This window comes from Boleophthalmus pectinirostris, unplaced genomic scaffold (assembly GCF_026225935.1).
Source record: "Boleophthalmus pectinirostris isolate CB_2022bp ecotype Guang Dong unplaced genomic scaffold, ASM2622593v1 HiC_scaffold_5, whole genome shotgun sequence".
Lineage (NCBI taxonomy): Eukaryota > Metazoa > Chordata > Actinopteri > Gobiiformes > Gobiidae > Boleophthalmus > Boleophthalmus pectinirostris.
The window spans coordinates 33,345,152-33,367,879 of NW_026571404.1; the positions used below are offsets into that span (position 1 = coordinate 33,345,152).

Consider the following 22,728-nt stretch of genomic DNA (forward strand, 5'->3'; position numbering starts at 1 on the left):
AGAGCAAATATAAGTCTGCAAACAGATGTTTTAGGAGCTAATAATCCACAAAGTTTAGTAAAGACAAAACACTTATTTGTGTCATATATATTACCAAATGATTTTATAATAGAGTTGTTTCATACAGGAATCCTGCTTTCTTAATGTTGAACATGAAAACAGTTTTTACACACAACCGTAAAACTTTACAGTACAGCCTTCTGTTAAAATGCACATATACAGTCAAAGATGTGTTATAAATAAGCACAGAACAAATGCACTCAGTACTATGCAATGTGGTATTTACACTTTTGTTTTTATGGAGACATTTCTTTGTTTATTCTTGTAGTTTACGTTCAACCTCTTCAAAAACCTTTGCATTGACTTCATCAACTTCATCTTCAACCTTAAGAATGGAAAAATAAGTTTCAAAGCAAACAAAGCAAAAGAAATTAGAACAGCTATTAACATATTAAAATTAAAGGGCCTGTATTAGGCTACTTTTTGTTCTATGTTATAATGTTGTTTCCTCATCACAAACACACCTGGAGTTGCGTTTTGTTTCATTCACACATGTTTAACACATAAACCCTGCATATTTAGACTGAGTTGAACTGAAAACACTCCACCTTCCACACTTCACCTTGTAATGTCATGTGGTAATACAGGAAGTGCACCACAGTGCACCACAGTGGACTGTAGACCTTCACTAGAAACATTTGGGTGATTTCAGCCCTGGATTTACCCATCTCTATTGAAAAAAGGTCAAAGGTAGCCATTAACTTAAAAACTACCACTACATGACATGACAAGACATGAAAAGTTTGGGCTTTGGCAGTGTTGAAAGACTAATAAAGGGTATTCAAACATGTGTGAATGAAACAAAAGATAACTTTAGGTATGTTTTTGATGAGGTAACAACATTATAACATGGCTTAAACCTCCTTTCACTTATATCTTTTTACCTGTTCCACTTTGTCAACCTCCGGGATATAAAATTGCATCATGTTTTGAATGCCACTTCGTAAAGTAACTGTTGAACTTGGACAACCAGTGCAGGAACCAACCAGCTTTAACTTCACCACTCCGTCCTCAAAGCCTTTAAAGATGACATCACCTCCGTCCTCCTGCACGGTTGGCCTAGGGACAAGGAACATGTTGGACTTATATAAAACTACTCACTTTCTTTCACTGTGGGGTCGTACCTGATTCTGGTGTCCAGGAGTTCTTTTATGAGTGAGACTATATCATCGTCATCTTCACAATGACCTACAATAAACAAAAGTTAAAGTTATTATTTCCCTAATCACCCATACTGACTTCCACCAGATGTAACAAAAGCCCCCACCCGGGGAGCGTTTCCATTACAATGGGTCCAGGCCACCAAATGTTAGCCCAATGCTGTTCAGTCACTTACACAAAGCCCAGAAGAGGCTACTTGGTTGGTAGTGAAACGCTGGCTGCAAAAGTTTACAAAGTCCAGTTGTTTTAATTAACTTGGTGTAGATAATGATAGGTTACACCTCTTAGTGATCTAAACACATATATTCAGGACCTACAGTTAAACATGACTGAATCACTACTCACTGCTTTCATGATGTATTGCACCAGTTGTCACAGGATCACCACTTTCATAAAACTTCGTAATGGTTTCCATGGCGTCGCGTTTGATGTGTGTCCACTCCACCTCCTCATCGCTCTACAGATGCAGCACAAAATGTTAATAATAACACATGTTTTACAAAACAGATCCTACAGAGCTGGTCTGTTTACCTTTGTTAGTGTTATGAAGTCTGGGCCAAAGAACACACTTTTTACTCCTTCAATATCAAACAAATTCCTGCAAAGAACATATCATGTTAAGAAACAGACCATGGAATGTGAGGCATTTCCTCATGTTATTTGGTCTTCATCTTTTCATTTCATTGGCACTTTTGATCTAGATCTGTTATATTATATTACATTACATTATATTATTTTAATACTAATAACATGATTTTGTTTAATATCTGTCTGCTTATCTGCATATTTACATTTCTTAGGAATGACCATTTATTTCTTCTCATCTCTCAAAACAAATAACAGGAAGTCCACGTTCATGATTGCAATAACAAACAACTTGTGGCTATATTCAGTAATAATAAAAATCCACCCCACTGACGCTGTTTAACGATGACGTAAGAAAAAAAACAACAGACCAATCTTATCTGTGCACAGTCCATCCCAGAGCAGGTCTCAATAAAGGTAATAAATCCAAAGAAAATAGAGCAAACACCGTGTCTGATGCAGTGTCTGGTGCAGGTTATAATGTTTCCTCATCACAAACATACCTGGAGATGTGTTCTGTTTCATAGATGTTTAACACACAAACCCTGCATACTTTGTTTAGTTCTTCTCTCAAACACAAAAAACACTCTGTTCCACCTTATGATGTCATATGGTAAAACAAGAAGTGCTCCACCACATTTTTAAACTCCATACAACTTCATTAGAATCCTTTCGATAATTTTAGCCCTGGATACGCCAATGTATACCAAACTAAAGGTAAAAGGTAGCTGTTAATGTGAAAACTACCACTTCATGACATCACAAGGTGGAACAGACCATTTAGAGCTTTAAAGCATTACTCAAACATGTGTGTATGACACAAAACATAACTCTAAGTATGCTTTTGAGAAGGTACTGACATTCTAATATGGCAAAAAGCTCACAAGACAAAATTTTACTTAATACAGGACCTGTAAAGATAAAATGCTTGTATGAAAAGGGTCTATGTCTAGTCTGGACATACACTGGACAACTCTGTCAACTCTAGATGAGTGTTTTTCTGATTGTTCCCACCTCTCTCAAGACAGTTGTTGCTAATAAACTGTAGTTCAGTCAGAACAGATTTAGTAATTAGGAAAAAGATGAGTTGGTGCCTATAGTAAATCTAGTAATTCCCTTTTTTCACCCAGAAAACAAACCTGGCTAAAGTGGAGCATTCTGCTGAGCTCGGAGAGGGGAAATCCAGTGTCCCACTCCCAAGTACGGCTTTCCCAGGCAGAAACTTCAGGCTCCGAGGGTTTGGTGTGTCCTGTGTTTCAATGGACAAGGCTCTCCCTGAGGACGTGACAGTAAACATGATAAGGTCAGTCACTTAAAAGGCCCTATAACACTGTGTTATAATGTTGTTTCCTCATCAAAAACATTCCTGGAGTTGTGTTTTGTTTCATTCACATAAACCAAAAACAAACAAAACCTGCATATTTCAGTCTCCATTGCAGTGGAGTGGTTGACTGCGTTTGTGGCTACCAGGCTCACAACTTTTTGTTTTTAACATTCTGTCATGATTTTAACCAACTAAAAAGTGCAGCATGTGCAGTTCAAAGGACACAAGTAAGGGACTGATGGAAAACTCTGAGGGAATTAACACAAGGGACTGTTAGATTGTGTAAAATGAACTGTTTTCTTGTATCCACGAAAACTGTGTAAGAGGCTAGCTAAATAGCTAGCTATGGACCTTTGAGATGCTATGGGGTTTTACACCATATGTGGCAACAAATGTGGCAGAAGATGTTCCAGAGGAAACACTTTGAGGGAATGGACCATTTCGTGACCAACTGAAACACCTGAGGTGGAGTAAGAACGAGGCCTTTCCTGTTGTGTTCACCTGGCGCCCCCTGGAGGCAGCTGTGATGCTGCAGGACATAGAGGAGGGACACCTTTGGCTCTTCTTCTCCTCAAAATGCCCTGACACAGATCTGCTGACCCTCCCTGATCAGTCCTCCTCTTAAACTGCACTGAGACCTTTGACTGAGACACAAAGGAGACTGGGAAGCAGTAGCAACATAAACTGCAACAGTTTGCTGCAGCATCACTTAAATTTCCCTCTATCTGTCATATTTAGCCTTAGTTTTTCTCTCAAAAAGAATCGCTTGTGTATTTAGCCCTGGAATTGTCAATCTATACTAAACAGTAGGTAAAAAATTTTATGTTAACTTGAAAACTACCACTACATGACATCAGATGGTGGAACAATGCATTTTGAGCTCTGTAGACAGAATAATAAATCGTGATTACTCAAACATGTGTGAATGAAACAAAACACGACTCCAGGTATGAGTCTGATGAGGTAACAACATTGTTACCTGGCCAAAAGCTCCACAAGAGGAAATTTGGCATATTATAGAACTTAATACTGTTTTCTATTTTAAATTCAACATCTTAAGCATTTTAAGGTTCATAGAGTAATTCCTACTGGACACAAGCGTGCTCCGGGTCACAGCCTGCAGTTTTCTGAACGCTTGGCCCCGGGTTTCTGTGTAGTAAGAGGCCCACGATGTGTCCGGAACCCTGAAATACGAAAATCACGAAACAGATCATTTTACTCACATTTCTGACTACATCATTGAACGTGAAACACCATTAGCTACCACCACAACAGAAGAAAATACTCGCAAAACCCCCAATATGAACGCGATGCAACAAAATCATGTTAAGATTACGATTAAGAACATATATAATCTTGATAAAAGATGTAAAGTTAATTGGTCTTTGATTGCCTGCTTCGTATTCTCTTTTTGTGTGCCTGGTCACTGTTATTTACATACCTTGTTTGTAAAAATAGCCTTATTTTTAAAAAGTAAACAATAAAAGATGCCTCATTATTTTACGGACGAATTGAGCAATGTAGTTAGCTTTAGCATCTTACGTACATTTAGCTTGCTAGCGGCCAGTATCACATTAACACACACAAATAATTAGTTTCGTTATTTATAATTCATTTAAACATAGTTATTTTATTCTTATACCGAATTTGAGTCAGATTTCTGGTCCGTAATAGCTGAAGGAGAGACGATCCCATGCGCGCCGCCATCTTGTTTGTTTTGGAAATGAGGACCCCGTGTGGTAGACGAGGACATCTCCTGACTGAACTCCAGCTTTCAACAGTCTGATCTACTTACCTGTGAGTTATGGAACATCAGATTGGTTTGTTTTGGCTCTTTTGTCAAGTTCTGAACCGTGTCTTCCAGTTTAAGTCGAAATTTTTAATCATTTGTTAAGATTTTTAGCAGAATTTAGCTCGAAGAAGCCCGGGGGATTTAACTTGTTACCGTAAACCTGCAGGGGAAAATAATCATTTCACTTTTCCCTGGATTGCAGCTGCTTTGAAGTAAAAAAAAAAAAAGTTATATAATGAGGCGTTCCTTTAGATCTGTCTGAGCATGAGGATCCAAAAAAAAAAAACAAAAAACACTCAAACACGTGTCTGGAATCGCCAATGGGCCTATATTCAAGGTTGTAGTTGACTGTATTTTTGTCTAAACTTGCAGTGCTGACAACAATCCTTTTAGTTATTTTGCATGTTAATACTGCTTGTTGCATTTGCATTCGATACGTTTTTGCCAGCTAGATGTAGTATTTTTATTTATTTATTTTTTAACATAATTTTATTAGCCAGAACATTAAAGACATTTTTACAATATATTTTTTTATAATTTGATTGGTCTCCCACTTTTAGTACACATGGGTTGGATTAGATTTCAATACTTAAGGAATTGACTCTATACTCAGTTTACAATTTCAATACCACAATGATATACAATACAATGAAATAATAATAGAATGTAATTTTCAACAACACAAAACAATAATTACCTTGTGGTTTTGGTAATGCTAGTAGAAGACTGGTTGTCATGTTTATTTATTTATTTTTTAACTATACTTTCTTGCACCTCTCCTTCAGATATGATCAGTTTTTCAAATTTTTGTGTCTATCCTTTGTGCATTATTTCATGTTTTTGTTCAAACAATAACTTCAAATTATAAATCAGCTGTTAAGTCCCCTACATGAGTATTTCTTTTCCTAAACGCTTTTTTACTCTTACTTGAGTCATTTCTTGAACCACTACTTTGTACTTCTACTTGAGCAATTACTTTGAAAATTATTTTGAAATAATGTCCGGTCCCTGTATGACCAGAGCAGGAGCTGTGTTCCCATTGCCGGCAGTAAGTAAGACCTGTTCCCTGTGCATGTTGGACTCCGCCAGGGCTGCCCTTGGTCACCGGTTCTGTTCATTGTGTTTATGCACAGAATTTCATTTCTGACCCAGGACACGCTGGAGGGACTATGTCTCTCGGCTGGCCTGGGAACGTCTCGGGATCCCCTTGGAAGAGCTGGAGGAAGTGTGTGTGGAGAGGGAAGTCTGGGAGGCCCTTCTCAGACCGCTGCCCCCACGACCCGACCCCAGATAAGCGGAAGAAAATGGATGGATGGATGGATAATGTTGGCTCCACCCACTTCTGGGCATAGACAACAAGCATTCTGACTGGGAGCGGGGTTTGCTCTCCACAGATCTGACGTGTAACTTGGTCTGGTTTGGTCTCCATGAAGGTAAAAAGATTTAATGCCACACTGTGAAATATTCCAGACAAAACAATAACATCTCCATGAAGACAAGCACTTGATGGACCCTCCACCAACACAATGCAGCTTTAAGTAGATTATAAAGCACAAAGTATTACAACAGTAATTAAATAGAATCACATTTTCTTATATTACAAGAATATAACATGTGCTTTCTCCTTACAGTGACTACAGCCAACACCTGGATGGCATCAAGAACTACACTCCACTGCCCAAGGAATTCATGGTATGTTCTAACAATCCAATTAACCCTTTTGCAACCACTGCTCCCCCTTCAACTGCCCCATTTCAAAACTCCATCATTATTTCATACACTTTTCCTTGGGCAAGAGCGTCAGAAATCCAGAAGTTTATCAGTTGTGTAATGACACAATCATGTGGCGAGGAGAACCAAGCCTGTTTCTGTTCTGGCAAAGTTAAATAAGGTGGGGCTGAGGAGTGGCCAGTGTTAGAAGAAGTACTCAGTTTTGGAAAAGTACAGATACTGGAGCAAAAAAAAAAAAAACCTAAAAAAGTAAAAGTATCACATGAAAAAACTACTTAAGTAAAAGTATTAAAGTACCTGTTTAAAAATGTACTTAAAGAGTAAAAAGAAAAAGTATGAGGAGTTTAAGGTCTAATAAAGCTTCAAATGTAGTGATTTTGATAAAGATTTGTGCTGAATTTTGTTCAACAGAAACAATTAAATTATTTTTTTTCTTAGCTGTTTTTATTTGTATATTTTTGTTTGCTTAAACTACAAATGTGTTAAAAAATAAATCTTTCAGGCTTTTTGGCAGGTCTCAAACTACAGTGTAATAAAAATACTTCTACTTCTCAGTCTGTTTCAAAAATGGAGTGGAGTGGAAAGTACAGATACCTACAGTAAAAAATATCCTCTTTAAAATATACTCAAGTAAAGTACAGATACCTTTATTTATTTTTTTTACTTAAGTACATAAATACAGTACTTTACTGCTTTTACTTCGTTACGTTCCAGTACTGGGAGTGGCAGCCCGAGAGGCGCTCTCTTAAAGAGGGCAGTACTGTGGAGTGAATGGTGGAGCCTCTGAGCACAAGGAGCAGGACTGACTTGAGGAGCAGGCTGCTTTACTACACTAAACAACAGTACCGTAATCTCCTCTGAGGAATTTAAAAGCGTTTGAACACGTCACCTGATAAGACTTAAGGATTTCAGTTTGTTAATAATTGTGTGTTTTTGTTTTGTTTTGTTTTTTGTTTTACATTTTTTCACAAAGACATGGTTCTGTGGATAATCCTCCCCATCACTCTGGCCTTCGTATCTTTCCTGGGGACGTGGTCGGTGTAAGTACAGTCTCTGATGACAAAAAAGTACTAAATATTTTAATTAGTTAGAATTTAATTTCACTGTTTAACTTTTTCTGAATTTTATGTAAATTCATGAATAAAATCAATGAATGAAACAAAGTGTATTAAACTAGTCTAAAAGCAGTAGTAGCTGTAGTAGTAGTAAGTAGTTGTACAATTAGTAGTGATGAGTAAAAAAGTAGTAGTATTATTAGTAGTAGTACCAGTATTAGTGCAAAGTAAAAAAAAGTACCTTATAGTGGCAGTAGTAATATTTGCTTTTTTAAGGTCCTATGCTACACAAAATAGATTCATGTGAGTTTTTAACCATGCTATAATGTTGTTACCTTGTCAAAAGGTACTTTTGAAGGACCTGGACTTTTGTTTTGTTTTGTTCATGCATGTTTGAGTAATCCTTTATTATTGGTCTTTGTACATCTCCGAAGCTCATAATGTTCTTTTCCACCTTGTGATGTCACAGAGTGGTAGTTTTCAAGTTAACAGCTACCTTTTACCTTTTATTTAGTCAAGATTGGCAATTCCAGGCCTGATATTATGCATATTATTCTAGTGACACTGTATGGAGCACCTCTTGGAACACAACATCACAAGGTGGAATAGAGTGTTTTTTGTTTGAGAGAAGAATGAAGACCAAATATGCAGGGTTTGTGTGTTAAACATGTATAAATTAAACAAAACTCAACTCCAGGTATGTTTTTGATGAGGAACCAACATTATTATATTTTAACATAGATCAGAAAATAGCGTAATGTAGACCCTTTAAACCCTAGTAAACAGTAACAGTAGCAGTAGTAGGCGTGTATTTTTTATTAACAATACATTTGCCATCACACAGATTTTGAATGCCACGTGGTACTGTGTTACATAATCTGTCATTCAGCAAGTCATTGTAGTAACATAATGAACTAATATATACTTTCTGTGTAATGTCCTATAATTATGAAAATAGTATTAGACATTCTCTGCTGATATGAAATAGTTGAATATTCGTAGCCTTCAGCCATAAACCATAACCGTGACTTCCTGTTGAATCATGTGCTTTTTAGATGATTTTTTTTTGCCCTATGAGCTGATAGATACCCTGCATATTTAAGATGAGTTCTGCTCTCAAACAGAAAACACTCTGTTCCACCTTGTGACGTTATTAATGCAGGAAGTACTCTACTCTGTTTTCAAACTTCATACACCTTCACTAGAGTCATTTGGATCATTTCAGTTTGGATCAGTTCAGCTTTGGGGATGTAGACAGACTAATAATAAAGGGTTAGTGAAATGTGTGAATGGAACAAAATAGTACTTTCCTTTATGTTATCATGTGGGCTTATATCTGTGTAATCCCTTAGTGGTCCAGGTAGTATTGCAGGTTTCATAGTGGTTCATGGACGTATTCTACCGGTAGTCTATGTGCTGATACAGCTCAAGATCATTCTAAAGCTATTCAGGAAAGGTTCATTTCTGTCCCGTGAATGTGACTTTTTAGTATTGATACCTGCTCAAATGAGTATCTAGTTTCGATATTAGTTTTAGTATAGATTTGTATCTGATTTTCTATACTTTTGAAAACCCAAATAGACAATTGTGTTTTTGATATGATGTAAGAAGTGATGACACAATAAAGCATGCCCAAACGAGCTATGTGATCAGGCTAGTTTTGTAACGTGTTGTGTTGATAGGAAGGAGGTATAGGAAAATATGATCTCATTGAAATTGAATGCCTGTTACATAACTAATGCTCAACTTACAGATGATTTTGGTGATCAGTGTTTTAAATGTGCACTATGTACATCTGGCATCCTCTTATCTCCATTTAGATGTTATTCCTTTGCCTGGAATGTTCAACAGTATACAGCATTAATCTCAATGATCTACTCAGCCAAGTTAATGGTGTCTATATATCCACATAACATCACAAAGTGGAACACAGTGTTCTAAGTATGAGAGAAGAAGTCAGCCTAGATATGCACGGGTTGCGTGTTAAGCATGTGTGAATGAAACAAAACAAAACACAACTCCAGGTATGTTTTGATGAGGAAACAACATTATAATATAGATCAGAAAGTAATGTAATATGGGCCCTTTAAGAATGCTTCTTTTTCGCCGTAACTTTTGCAGGTAACATCTCCATAGAAACAAAGAGGTTGCGGTCCGCCCATCAGAAAAGTTACACAGAGCACCTTTAATTGAGTCCAAAATGTAGCTCTTTCTAAGGTATTTGCTTGTGTAATTCTATCATTTGGCCAGGTTACCATAGAGACAGTGAAGTATTTGGTAAAATGTTTCCAGAGATGCTTTGGCAGTCAGTACAAGATACCTAGAAACAGCAATAAAGTACAAATAAGCAGAGGTGGGTGAAGCCAAAAAATGTAGTCAAGTAAGATTAAAGGGCCCATATTGCACTATTTTCTATGTTATATTGTTGTTTCCTCATCAAAAGCATACACTGAGTTGCAGTGTTGTGCATGAACGAGTTCAAAAGAACGCGTTCATTGAACACGTTCATTTTTCAGTGAACTTTGAACTGAACGCAACACTTTTGTAAATCAAGAACTTGAACGTGAATTTGTTCAAATTATGTGTGATGAACGACGTACGTCACTGTTGGGCTTCAGTTAAACGTCGGAATTTGTTTTCACCTGACGAGTGACGATCTGCTCGCACTTCACCTCGCGAAACCACAGCCGCGTGTCAACGCGAAGGCGACTCCACCAGCAGCTTTAGTGGAATGTACGGGCTCTTGTGTCTCTCAATGGGAAAGTCAATCAAACTTGACTGGGCGCGTTTAGCTGCTTGTATTTACCTTCTGTACAGGCTGACCACGGCAAACGCAAGGATTTCAAAAGTAAATTTCAAAGCACTAATTAACAGTCTATGTGGATCTGGGCTCTTTCACATGATACACAACTGCCCAGGGAGCACAATGTGCTGATGGTAAATGCACAAATACAATAGATACATGCTCTCTGTGGATTTTGACGGAGATACGCGCCTACGCTCGTGTAGAGCGTCAAAAAATAGGATGGATCCTATTTTCTGAAATCTACACGCACAGGACGTGCTGCTCCGCGCGCGTGTTATTTTACTTGGTACATATGTCAGTAACGCGCGTCACAATGCTTTTTTAACCTGGATTGAAATGGTGGGTTTTTCGTTTTTCTTCATACAAATTTGCTAAAATCACCGCGATATCAGCAGCGGTGAAACGCCGGAGGTGCGCCCGCGTAGACCGTGATCCTGAGCGAAAGGACCGACGCAGCTGACGCCCGATCGCACTCGGGGTTCTCTCAGGGGCGGTCCTAGATTCCAAGTTCTAGTCCAGGATTAGTCCTGGTTTGGTCCTGGTTTAGTCTTGGTTTAGTCCTGGTTTAGTCCTGGTTCAGTTCTGGTTTAGACCTGGTTTAGTCCTGGTTCAGTTCTGGTTTAGTCCTGGTTCAGTCCTGGTTCAATCCTGGTTTAGACCTGGTTAAATTCTGGTTCAGTCCTGGTTTAGTCTTGGTTTATTCCTGGTTTAGACCTGGTTCAGTCCTGGTTCAGTCCTGGTTCAGTCCTGGTTTAGACCTGGTTCAATTCTGGTTCAGTCCTGGTTTAGTCTTGGTTTATTCCTGGTTTAGACCTGGTTCAGTTCTGGTTCAGTTCTGGTTTAGTCCTGGTTTAGTCCTGGTTTAGACCTGGTTTAGACCTGGTTTAGTCCTGGTTTAGACCTGGTTCAGTTCTGGTTTAGTCCTGGTTTAGACCTGGTTCAGTTCTGGTTTAGTCCTAGTTTAGACCTGGTTTAGTCCTGGTTTGGACCTGGTTCAGTTCTGGTTTAGTCCTGGTTTAGACCTGGTTTAGACCTGGTTCAGTCCATATACGGCGCAAAAGTTCAGCATCTTAACAGTTCTTTTGGTGAGAGTAAATTAAAAGTGCTGCAATAGTCGTGTAATGTTTTACATTTTAAATACAGTAATATTGTAATGTAACAAATGACTTTGAAATGACAGTAACAAGTCATAAATAACACATTACAGTTTTAAAGTCACTTGTCCAACAGTGTATCTTGTAAAGTTGTTGTAAACTAGAAGTCAGTTTGAAAAATAAAAGCAGCCTTTCATTTACAGATCTCATCTAAATATAAAATGAACTGAACTTTGAACTAGTTCAAAATTAAAATTGTGAACTATGAACGTGAACTATTCACTTTGAACAAGTGTGAACTAAACTTTGAACTAGTTCATGAAAAGTGTGAACTTGCACAACACTGCTGAGTTGTGATTGTTTCATTCACACATGTTTAACACATAAATCCTGCATATTTAGGTCTTCTCCTAAAATCTGGGAAATGAGAAAAACATTATATCTGAGGAGCGGTGGAAAACAAACAGCAGATTTTTTCATTTGAACTACCACAGATTAAGAAAATAAAACTGTAGAACAAAGTACAAAGCACTGGGAGTGTGCCAGTAGCTCTGAAAACATTGATTGATGACGACTTGACTCAAACATGCACGAATCACTCCAAATACAACTTTCAGAGGGTAAATAAGCAGAGAAAACATCTATAACATGATCCAGTCCAAAATTCCAGTTTGCAGAGTAGGTCTTGCGTAATAGGTTTTGCATGGACCTTTATCAAACATAGGTAATTCATCATGTTAATTGCTTTCTTTTCCTCTTGAGTAAACACAGGGAGTTCTAATATAGATAGATTGGACAGCGCACACACAAGTAAATTTAAATTAAAATACTTTATTTATTCAGACTCGTATATCATGGTTTGGTAGTGTTCATACCTGTGTAATCTACGGGCTATAGTTGAGTCTGAAGCTCACGTCACACTAAATCCTGCATAATTGAATTCACAGTATTGTTAAAAACACAATGAATGTACCAGCGTAATACAGCAGGAGAATAATGCAGATCATGTATTCAAAGGAGAATATCAGGAGTTAGTCATTGTTGATTTCTAAGTGTATTACAATGCAAACAATGCCCAAGTCTATTGACTATTTAACCTTCACAAATGCTACTGCTATTTGGATATATGTTAAAGGTCCTATATTACACAAACTTGGCTTTTGTGAACCTTAAGCCATGTTATAATGCTGTTACCTCCTCAAAAACATATCCGGAGTGGTGTTTTGTTTCATTCATTATGTCTGAGTAACCCTTTATTATACATTTGCAAGGCTCAAAATAGTCTGTTCCACCTCAAGTCATCATGTGGTAGCTTTCAAGTTAACAGCTACATTTTATCTTCAGTTCAGTAGAGATTGGCAATTCTATGGTTGAAATTATCAAAATGATTCTAGTGAAGACATGTGGAGTTTAACACTTCTTGTATTCCCACATGGCATCACAAGGTGGAATAGTGTTTTTCATTTGAGAGAAATACTCAGCTTAAATATTCAGATTTGTGTGAATGAAACAAAACACATCTTCAGGTCTGTTTTTGATGAGTAAACAACATTGTAACATAGATCAGAAAATAGTGTAATATGGGCCTTTTAAATTAGCACTATGTAACTTTCTGTTTTTCCTGGAATGTTTCACAATATGGCATTAAAATTAACTGTCTTGCATTTATCCAGTTACCCTTGTTTGTATTACTAAAACATATATTTTATTACAAAAAGTTTAAAATAAAAGTACAAAGTCAAAAAGTAATTTTGGTCCTACTGTGAGTAAGTGACAAAAGCTTCATGTTGACAATATGAAATGATTTGAACATTTGTGTTTCTTGGACCACTCTGTCAGATATGATTTATTTTCTCATTTTTGTGTTCACTCATTGAAAATACCAGATAATGTGCATTATTTTATGTTTTGTCCTTCATATTACATCAACTTCAAATCAGATGTTATGTCCCAACAGTTAAGATGACTCTTTAAGCTACTCTTACTTTCCCAAATACTTGATTTCTTGGACCACTGCTTTGTACTTCTACTTGAGTAATTTTATTTTGAAGTAACAAAGTACAATTTTTGGCTACACTACCTTTATTTTCAACTAAAATGTGTAGCCTCAAAAAGTTGTCATGAAAACTGTCTCCACTTTGTCAGCATGCATTTAGAAATCCTGACAGACCAATTGAGCGACATAGATTAATAAAAACATGACCAATATGACATTAGTAAGATTTAACTTCATCAAATATATCAAATACCATTATAATTACTAACTGATTTCTATTTCTTTGTTTCAGATATGGCATAGCTTACTGGAATGGCCATGTGTGCTCCCTCAGTGACTGGTGAGTCCTGTCTCTTTGTCTGTGCTGCTAAAAATACACTTCTGTTTTATAAAAATTAAAATGAAATTAATTATTTTTCCAGGACCGGTGAAAATTTCTGCTCAGGAAACAACTCTGTTAACTGTTGTTTCGCCCCCACTATAAGGTAACAGTTAATTCAGTATAAATATGTTTACGAATTGGTCAAGTATTTTATCATAATTTTAATATAGTTCTTTTTTTTTTTAACCTTAGTTCAAGTGGAACATATGCACCGGAAAACTCACTCTTCACAGCGACAATCAACGCTGGCTCATTTTTATGTAAGTTCACTGTATGTCTAAAGATGTATTGTGTAACTTTTCTGGTGGAGGGTCCGTCACCTGCCTGGAATGTACCACAATATGACTTTAAACAGCTCTAGTTCACATTTAGTAAGATACAGTTGATTTTATAGCTCAAAAATACCTAGAAAAATGACATTCTGACTGGAAGCGAGGTGGCCTCTCCACAGATCTGACCTGTAACTTGGTCTGGTTTGGGCTCCATGAAGATAGAAAGGTTCAATGGCCATACAGTGAAACCAGAAAAGTTACACAATGCACCTTTAAAGGAGTACTTTGTAACTTTCCTGATCGTCTTGTCTGGAATGTCCTATATATGGCATTATCTATCTTGCATACCTTATCTATCTTTTTCAAGTTCAAGTAAGTGCATAAAGGTCTGGTGGCTCATTCTAACGGGTTTTAAATGCATATTTTTGAATGATTCGTAGTACTGACCACCAGTCCGTGGCCCTCGATTGACCCTCCGCTTTGTTTATGTTTTGATATGAGGCCCTTGAAAAAAAGTGAGATAACCCGATAATTAGACCAGATTTTTAGGGTTCATGTAACTCATTTCCTGTAATATTGACATGCACAGTCACATAATTAGTTCAAACTCTTTTTTAAGATAAATTCAGTGGTGGATAAAGTACTCAATTTTGTAACTTAAGTAAAAATACAGATACAGGGGCAAAAAGTTACTCACGTAAAAATAGTAAAAGTAAAAGTATTAAAGTGTCTGTTTAAAAATGTATTTAAAGAGTAAAAAGTAAAAGTATTTTGCAGAGAATTTAGAACAATTCAAGGATGAAATGTAGCCATTTTGGTAAAGAATTTAGCACATTTTTAAGATTCAATCGATTTCTTAATTTTTGTAGCTGTTTTTGTGCATTTGTGTTTTTGGTTTGCTCAAAGTTGTGACATTAACTCAAATTAAATGTGCTTAAAAATAACTGTCAGCCATTTCAACAGGCCTCACACCATAAAGAAAAGTACTTTTTACTTTTCAGTTCAGAACTAAAATGTAGTGGAGTAGAAAGTAGAGACCTACTGTCAAATGTAATGGAATAAAAGTAAAAAGTATCCACTGTAAAATGTACTTAAAGGTGCATTGTGTAACTTCTCTGGTGGAGGGTCCGCTAAATGCTTTTCTCCATGGAGATGTTATTGCTTCATCTGGAATGTTTCACAGTATGGTATTAAACCTTTCTATCTTTATGGACACCAAGCCAGACCAAATTAGAATAACTGTTTTTTTTAGGTACTTTTGAGCAGTAAAACCACCTGTAATTGAATAGATGCAAGGTAGAGCTGTTTAATGTCATACTGTGGAACATTTCAGGCAGAGCAATGACATATCCATAGAAACAAGCAGGTGACAGACCCTTCACCAAAAAAGTTTCACAGTGCACCTTTATGTAAAAAAATGTACTTGAGTTGTACTTTTACGTTTGTACTTAGTTACCTTCCACTACTGGATAAATTCAAGTGTTCAGAATCATAGTTCTAACTCTAACTCTGTTTCTCCTCAGTCCTGCTCTTCTGTCTGCTCCATCACGCTCATGTGATGGAGAAACATGGAGGTTTCTCTATGATGAGTCGGATGGCGCTTGTCCTGGGGCTGGTGGCTTCAGCTGGAGCCTTCATTGCCGGGAACTGTAATGTATGTGCACTATACATGCTGGTACAGACAAAGAGGGAGGGAGGGCTGGAATGTACTGTATGTGCACACAATACACCTGCTTACAGATGTATGTCCCAGTAACACATTCTGCAGTATGATATATTGCTAAAGAAAATATAAACTGTAAACCATAATACTGAGTGCCGCTGACACAGTTAAAAGGACAGTTTAGAATTTTGGACATAGGGTCTCATTTCCTAGTGAGCCAGAGTACTGTAGATATGTGGAGACACTTTTTGAAATATTCCATCCAGTTCTTGTATTTGGAGAGGTTGTTGGTACTAGGCTAGCACAAGTTCATGGCCACTGTTAGCTTGCTACTAAAAACAGTCTTACCCACTCCACAGTGTACCCGAGGCAAATCTGTTATTACACCAGACTGTCCATGTGAATGTCTGTGTCAATAGAATAATTTTAGAAGTAAAACTATCCTTGTATCGTATGAATCATCGCATGTTGAGTAACTATTTTCTCAGCAGCAGCAGAATTTTGCTCTGCACTAGTTAGTTGTGATGATGTGAATGTGGCCATAACTGGAACAGGCTTCTTCCTGTGCTCTATGTGTCGCTATGGCAGCTGCAGGTAAAAAAAAAAAACTATTACAGAGCCGGTAAGATAGGTGCCAGGTGATATCAGTCCGCCGCTGCCAAGCTTTCTATCAGGAAATACAATTTGCTGCAGCTGCTCAGACATAAGTCCTTCAAATGCAAGGTTGGTTTTACTTCTAAAATTATTCTATTGACACTGACATTTACATCGACAGTCTGGTGTAATAATAGATTTGCTTTGGGTGTTTTGTGGAGTGGGTAAGACTGTTTTTAGTGGCAGGCTAATAGTGGCCATTGACTTGTGCTAGCCTAGCACCAGCGACCTCTGCGAATACAAGGAGTGGATGGATTATTTCAAAAAGTGTCTCCACACATCTACAGTACTTTGGCTCACTAGGAAATGAGGCCCTATGTCCAAAATTCCAAACTGTCCCTTTAAAGCAGCATTATCCCCCCATTATCCCTGAGAGTGAGAAGCTAACTGTAAACACTACTCGGTTAGAAATCCTGTTGTTCAAGTTAGACATGAGCTGACTTGGAACAGGTGAGCTGATTTGAGCTCTTAAGCAAGTCTCTTACACAAATTACACTCACAAACAGTTTTTCAGTTAGTCAGCTCTCACCTTTTTGTTGGAAATCACCTAAACACACCTAAACAAGAACACGAACACTCATATTGACAACAGGCTGCTGAAAATGTGTGGTTTAAATCCATGTTGGCTTTTTTCAGACTATCTTAAAAAATTATTTACTTGTGTTTGTTAATGTGTGCATCGTGTCTCTGTGATAACTGGTGATTCTGCCAATATGCATACATGTAGAACCCCCCCCCCAGCTTGATATCACTGCAAAGTATCAGTACAGTATTGTTAATGAACATGAGCTGCAATAAATACATGAATATGAAATAACTTATTTGTTTATTCAGCTATCTGCATATGATAGTATTATAGTATCTTATCATAGTACAGACAAATAAGGAAATGTTCCCCACTAGTACAAAGAAAAAGTGTAATGTATGTGCACTTTACTTCCTGGAACAGACAGATGACGGAGAGGGGGTTAGTGCAGTTGAGCAATGTGTGTTGTTGTTCTAATGTAAGGAAGTGACAATATCAATCACTATTTGTTTTGAAGTATAGATGGTTAGCTTGTCTGCTGATAAGGCTACTAAAGAAAACTAAGATGAAAAAAATAAACAAATTTTTTAAAAATCCCAGTTTGGATTTGGTTTTAGATTTCAGATTTTACTTTTTGGTTGAAAATCATGACATCATGCTTGGGCCATAACTCCTCTGATGGACACACAAATTATTTTTGGACAAATAAAAGTACAAGAAAATACATTTTATTTTCAAATCATGGTTAAAGGTGCATTGCATTACTGTAGACGGCCTGCTACCTGCTTGTATCCATGAAGACGTTATTATTTGTCTGAATAATTTTTCAATCACAGGGGATTTTATTATCACTGTAAACATGCAGGATCACTTATCCACAGATCTGGACCTATAACTTGGCCTAGTGGCATCACCTCCTCGACACTATAGAACATTTCAGCAGTAGCATTTCTAGCAGATGATCCTCCACACCAGAGAATTTACACAGTGCACCTTTAAAGCATCAGAAAAGTGTGTTTACATAGGCTGGTTCCTTTACTGCACACTCACTCACACTCTTTATACACACTCCGGTTTATTGACAAAAGAGGACTGGTCACAAAAGGCCAAATGTTGTATGACTTTCTAAAAACACAAAGAATTTACCTAAATTCTGGAACACAATGTAAGTTTTTAAAATGTATATTGAAAAAACACAACTCTCTGCATAGTTAAAAGTAACTTATGCTATTGCTTTTTCTGTAATGTTCCACACCATAATATTAAACTTGCAGATCTATTTATTCAATTATAGTTTTTTATGCTCAAAAATACCTTTAAAAATATGCATTCTGACTGAGTGGTGTTGCCTCTTCACAGATCTCATCTGTAAACTGGCCTGGTGGCATCTCCTGCTTGTCACTGTGGTGATTGATAAGTTTAATGCCACACTTTGGAACATTGCAGGCAAAGCAATGACATCTCCATGGAGACAAGCAACTGGCGGGTTACATAATGCACTGGAACTTTTCTGGTGGAGGGTCTGTCACTTGCTTGTCTCCATGGAGATGTCATTGCTTTGCTTGGAATGTCCCATGATATGACTTTAAACATTTAGTCACGGGACATTCTATTGCTCAAAATAACAATAATTCTATCTGTGAATAGGGTTAGCATCTCCACAGATCTGACCTGTAATGTAGCCTGTAGTTGTCTCCCGTGAGATAGATAGGTTTAATCTCTACTGTGGAACATTCTAGTCAAAGCAATAGCGTCAAACTCCTCCAATATACACAGAAATTATTTTTTGAGAAATAAAAATATAAGAAAAGCAGCTGGGTATTTCTCTTCAAATGTAAAGTGTACCAAAAGTAAAATTTCTTATATTTTTCCCATGTGTTTGTACAGCCGGATTACCTGGCTCTACTCCACTACCTGGGTGCGGCGTTGAGCTTTGTGTGTATCTGCTTCTACACCGTCTTCCTCACGGCCCTCACCAAGAGATGCCAGCTCTCTGGGTTTGAGTCCTACCTGTACCCATACCGTATTGTGGCCTCCGTTATTCAGGCCATTGTCACCATCTGCTGTATCCTTCTGAGAAAATGTGTCTTTTATAGGTTTGTATTGGCAGACAGTACATAGGCAGGTTTCTTTATTGCTAGCCTTGTAGACGTTTGTGCACATACTCAAGACTGTTGACAAAAGAGGACTGGTCACAAAAGGCCCAGAAAATGTCACCAAAAGCAAACAGAAAATATATAGTATTATGGAGGAATGCCATTGTAAAAACACAAAGAATCTACCTCAATTCTAGGACATAATGTAGGTTCGTAAAATGTAAATAAAACCACAACCTTCTGCTTAGTTAAATGTAAGTTATGCTAACTGTAGGCACTGTTCTATCTAAAGCTTGTTCGACTTTAATCTGAGCTTTATCTGAACACAAGTTGGAACTACAACAGGGTGAGCTGATTTACTGCAAAGTATCAATATTTTTTACTATACCTATTGCCCTAAACATCTGAATAATCGACTTGTTAATTTGCCTAGAATAAGAACAGCACCAGGAAGTACATAGCACTGACGTTAGTTAAATATAGCGGACAGTTTCCTTATAGCTTACACTTCTCGACCTCTATCTGCCATTTGCCCTTAACTACCTCTCTCCAGACACCATTTTGTTTGCGCAGGAGGAGTACTTTTACCTTCACGTGTCGGCCATCTTTGAGTGGATGCTTGGCCTAAACCTACAACTGTTTGAGCTCTCCTACGCTGTGGAGTTCTATTATTTCTCCTCGTACATGATCTCCAACCTACTGGGCAAGAGGGATGAGCAGAAACCTCTCATGATGACCCTCTCCTGATGGCCCCAAAGCAGAAGACATAGAGACAATGGAGGGAGAGGGCTGTGGCTGGGCCAACAGTAGTGTTTTTGTATTTATTAACTGGACTAAAGTTTTTTGAGCGAGACCTCCTTTTGATCAGACTTTCAGATCGGGAAAGTAGATGGTTAGGTTTCACACAAGGACTAAAACAAACTCAAACAAAATCTACATTAGGACTAAACTGGGCTCAAACCAGGACTAAATCAGAACACAGACCACATGATATGACAATTTTAAAAAATATGCTTTTTTGATGAGATCACAATATTGTAATTTGTTTAAAGAAGGGGTATTATACAAAATCATCCTTAAATGTTTCACTAATTTAGCAATCTCTCCCAGGCCCCAGTTGTACCCTCCTTACAGTTTGCTGTAAGATTCTGTCCAATGCTCTGCCCAAAAGCCTACATCACCCATGACATATGCACGCAACAAATCTCTATAAATATACACAAACATGGTACAAAACTGTACACAGCAACTTCACAAACCTGATGTGATGTGCAGTAGTTTCATTTTCACAGAGAGGAACGGGAGTGGAAACTGAGAGCGTCAAAAACAAAAGTTAAATTTATATATGTTAATACATTGTTTTCGGTGAATAGAGCATTTTCAAAGCTATCTAAATATGTAATGTGTTAGCAATTAATCCCACATAGAAGTAAAATACCCCTCTTTAAAGCAGCTCTATGCTCAAACCCAAACAGTTTCCCCCACCCACTCCTCATATTGGTCAGCTTCTATCATTTTCAGAGTGAGTGACAGTGGATGTAACCAATCACAGTGAAGTATGAAATTTCAGAAGGAGCAGATGGTTTCACAATGAACCTTAGGTGTGTTTTCTGGTGCAGGGTCTGTTAAACGCTTTGGAGATGTTATTGCTTTGTCTAGAATGTTTCACAGTATGGCATTAAACCATTTTGCTCACAGTCAGAATGCCTGTTCTTCTAGGTATTTTTGAGCTATAAAAGTACTTGTAATTGAATAAATACAAGATAGATCTGTTTAATGTTATATTGTGAAACATTCCAGGTAGAGCAATGCAGCCTAATGCACTAATACAACATGTGATAATACAATTTATTATTTGAGTTTTTGGTTCATTACATTTTAAAACTTGCAAAATGTTTACATATTTGGCAGTAATTAAATGAATTGATTGTTATTGTGTCTAATCTAGTTCAAAACTGAGAAACTAAAACCTTACTACATGGAATCTAAATAAAGGATCTACTTGCTCTGACGCAGAGTACATCAAGATATTTCTGTTATGAAGAGCTGTGAGCAATATTATTTTGAATATAGTTTAGCTCTGAATGTGAAGACTGGACCAGGGCTAAACCAGGACTAAACCAGGATTAAACCAGTTCTAGACCACTACAACAGAACCTAACATTCTCAAACCAGACTAAACCATACTAGTAAAAGAACCACAAGCACCCAACTGAAGGGCTGTATGTTGTTCTAAATCGGTACCAGATTTCTGGACTGGACCATCTCAGACTCAAGACTGTTTAAGACTGAAATGAGACTAATGCAATATTTAAATACAGATGGTTAAAAGGTGTTCTGAAATGTGGTCAGTTCTGAAGGAGGTCTGAAGTGTCTACATTGTGTTACTGGGAGTCTGCTTTCTACTTATTTATTAACCCACACAATGTTCCGTACATGTCAGGGGCCAACAGAACAATACAAACCAACAGTGCCATGGTGTAGTTCAAAAGAAAAGCCAAAGAATGTACTTTTATTAGACTTTAGAAAGTGAAATATTTCTCATGCTTTTGCACTTTAATAAAAGAGTTAAATAAACATTTCTGACTCTGTGTGTTCTGAGAAGATACTAGAAGCATCTCCAACTGTCTCCAACACACCTTAAGGATAGGGCGTCCAGGCGTCATGACAGACGTCAGGTGAGTGACAAAAACACTGGGTGTGTTCTGTTCAGTTGTCACGGGTGTCTCTGTACAGAGAGCACACGCACTCATACATGTGGACAGTGCACAGGTCTGGACTGTGCTGAGTCATGTTTATCTTACAGAACAAGGTCTCTCCAAATATGAGACACGACATAATAATCTGTCCCCGTGTCCACTGTGGACCCCACTGTACTGTCAGCAGTAGATAATGCAGTGTATTTATCGTTTGTACTATTCATATATTTATATGTGGACACTAAACAGGCAGTGAGCTTCCAGTAGTATTGTGTTTGAAAGAACCAGATGTACCCAAGGGTACAAATAACACACCCTAACCTAAAAATACTAGCAGCACACAAGTTTCTTCAGAGTAGAGTGTTGGGTCCTGGCTCTTTAAAGTGCCTCTGGGTTCCTGATGCAGATTGAGTGTCCCCACTTGGAAAACTACCTCCCTCTTTGTCCATCAGAGTTTGACATGTTGGATCCTTTAGCAAGACAAGTGTGCAGTTCCAGTAGGAAATGAACTACCAAGACCTGAAACAGGGGAACCCTCTAAACTGTTGTCTACTGCAAGATGAGTAAGTAGAATACCCAGAATGCTTAGCACTGAAGTTTATGTAATAGACAAACTTTGCCACTAATTTTGTGAAAAGAATTTTTCATGGTTGGTTCCTCCACCCCTCTGACTCACAGCAGCAATCAGGAAGAATGCGTCGCCACAGTGACGGTCATGTTTACACCTTATTCTTATTCTCTTGTACAATGTTGTGGTTAAAGAATATCCTTTAAACCCACAGCAGGTTTACAAGAGGCTGTGGAGAGAGAGGCGTGTGACAAAACAAAGGAG

General features: G+C 37.6%; 2 protein-coding genes across 2 annotated transcripts; one reads left to right on the forward strand and one right to left on the reverse strand.

The window, feature by feature from the left end:
- Positions 1-67: 67 nt before the first annotated feature.
- zgc:110319 (uncharacterized protein LOC796111 homolog) lies at positions 68-4,912 on the reverse strand. The gene is made up of 8 exons (XM_020929626.2): positions 4,773-4,912; positions 4,220-4,314; positions 2,946-3,081; positions 1,753-1,819; positions 1,567-1,678; positions 1,185-1,248; positions 945-1,119; positions 68-385 (listed from the first exon to the last, which is right to left on the reverse strand). Exons 1-8 carry the CDS (start codon positions 4,835-4,837, stop codon positions 317-319), a joined length of 783 nt encoding a protein of 260 aa, XP_020785285.1. The 5' UTR covers positions 4,838-4,912; the 3' UTR covers positions 68-316.
- Positions 4,913-7,442: 2,530 nt separating this feature from the next.
- Positions 7,443-21,759, forward strand: si:dkey-228d14.5 (uncharacterized protein LOC796266 homolog). Its single transcript, XM_020929709.2, has 7 exons — positions 7,443-7,693; positions 13,897-13,944; positions 14,027-14,089; positions 14,179-14,246; positions 15,782-15,912; positions 18,989-19,166; positions 19,751-21,759. The coding sequence occupies exons 1-7, from the start codon at positions 7,629-7,631 to the stop codon at positions 19,942-19,944; spliced, it is 747 nt and encodes a 248-aa protein (XP_020785368.1). The 5' UTR covers positions 7,443-7,628; the 3' UTR covers positions 19,945-21,759.
- The last annotated feature ends 969 nt before the right edge of the window (positions 21,760-22,728 follow it).

Bases quoted from the DNA above. Each gene is read 5' to 3' on its own strand.
- si:dkey-228d14.5 (XM_020929709.2), top strand. From the start codon at position 7,629: ATGGTTCTGTGGATAATCCTCCCCATCACTCTGGCCTTCGTATCTTTC. The intron at 7,694-13,896 runs GTAAGTACAGTC...TCTTTGTTTCAG, and splicing joins TTCCTGGGGACGTGGTCGGT to ATATGGCATAGCTTACTGGA. The intron at 14,247-15,781 runs GTAAGTTCACTG...GTTTCTCCTCAG, and splicing joins CAACGCTGGCTCATTTTTAT to TCCTGCTCTTCTGTCTGCTC.
- zgc:110319 (XM_020929626.2), bottom strand. From the start codon at position 4,837: ATGGCGGCGCGCATGGGATCGTCTCTCCTTCAGCTATTACGGACCAGA. The intron at 3,082-4,219 runs GTAGGAATTACT...TCACGTCCTCAG, and splicing joins CCGGAGCACGCTTGTGTCCA to GGAGAGCCTTGTCCATTGAA. The intron at 1,820-2,945 runs GTTTGTTTTCTG...TGTTCTTTGCAG, and splicing joins GAATGCTCCACTTTAGCCAG to GAATTTGTTTGATATTGAAG.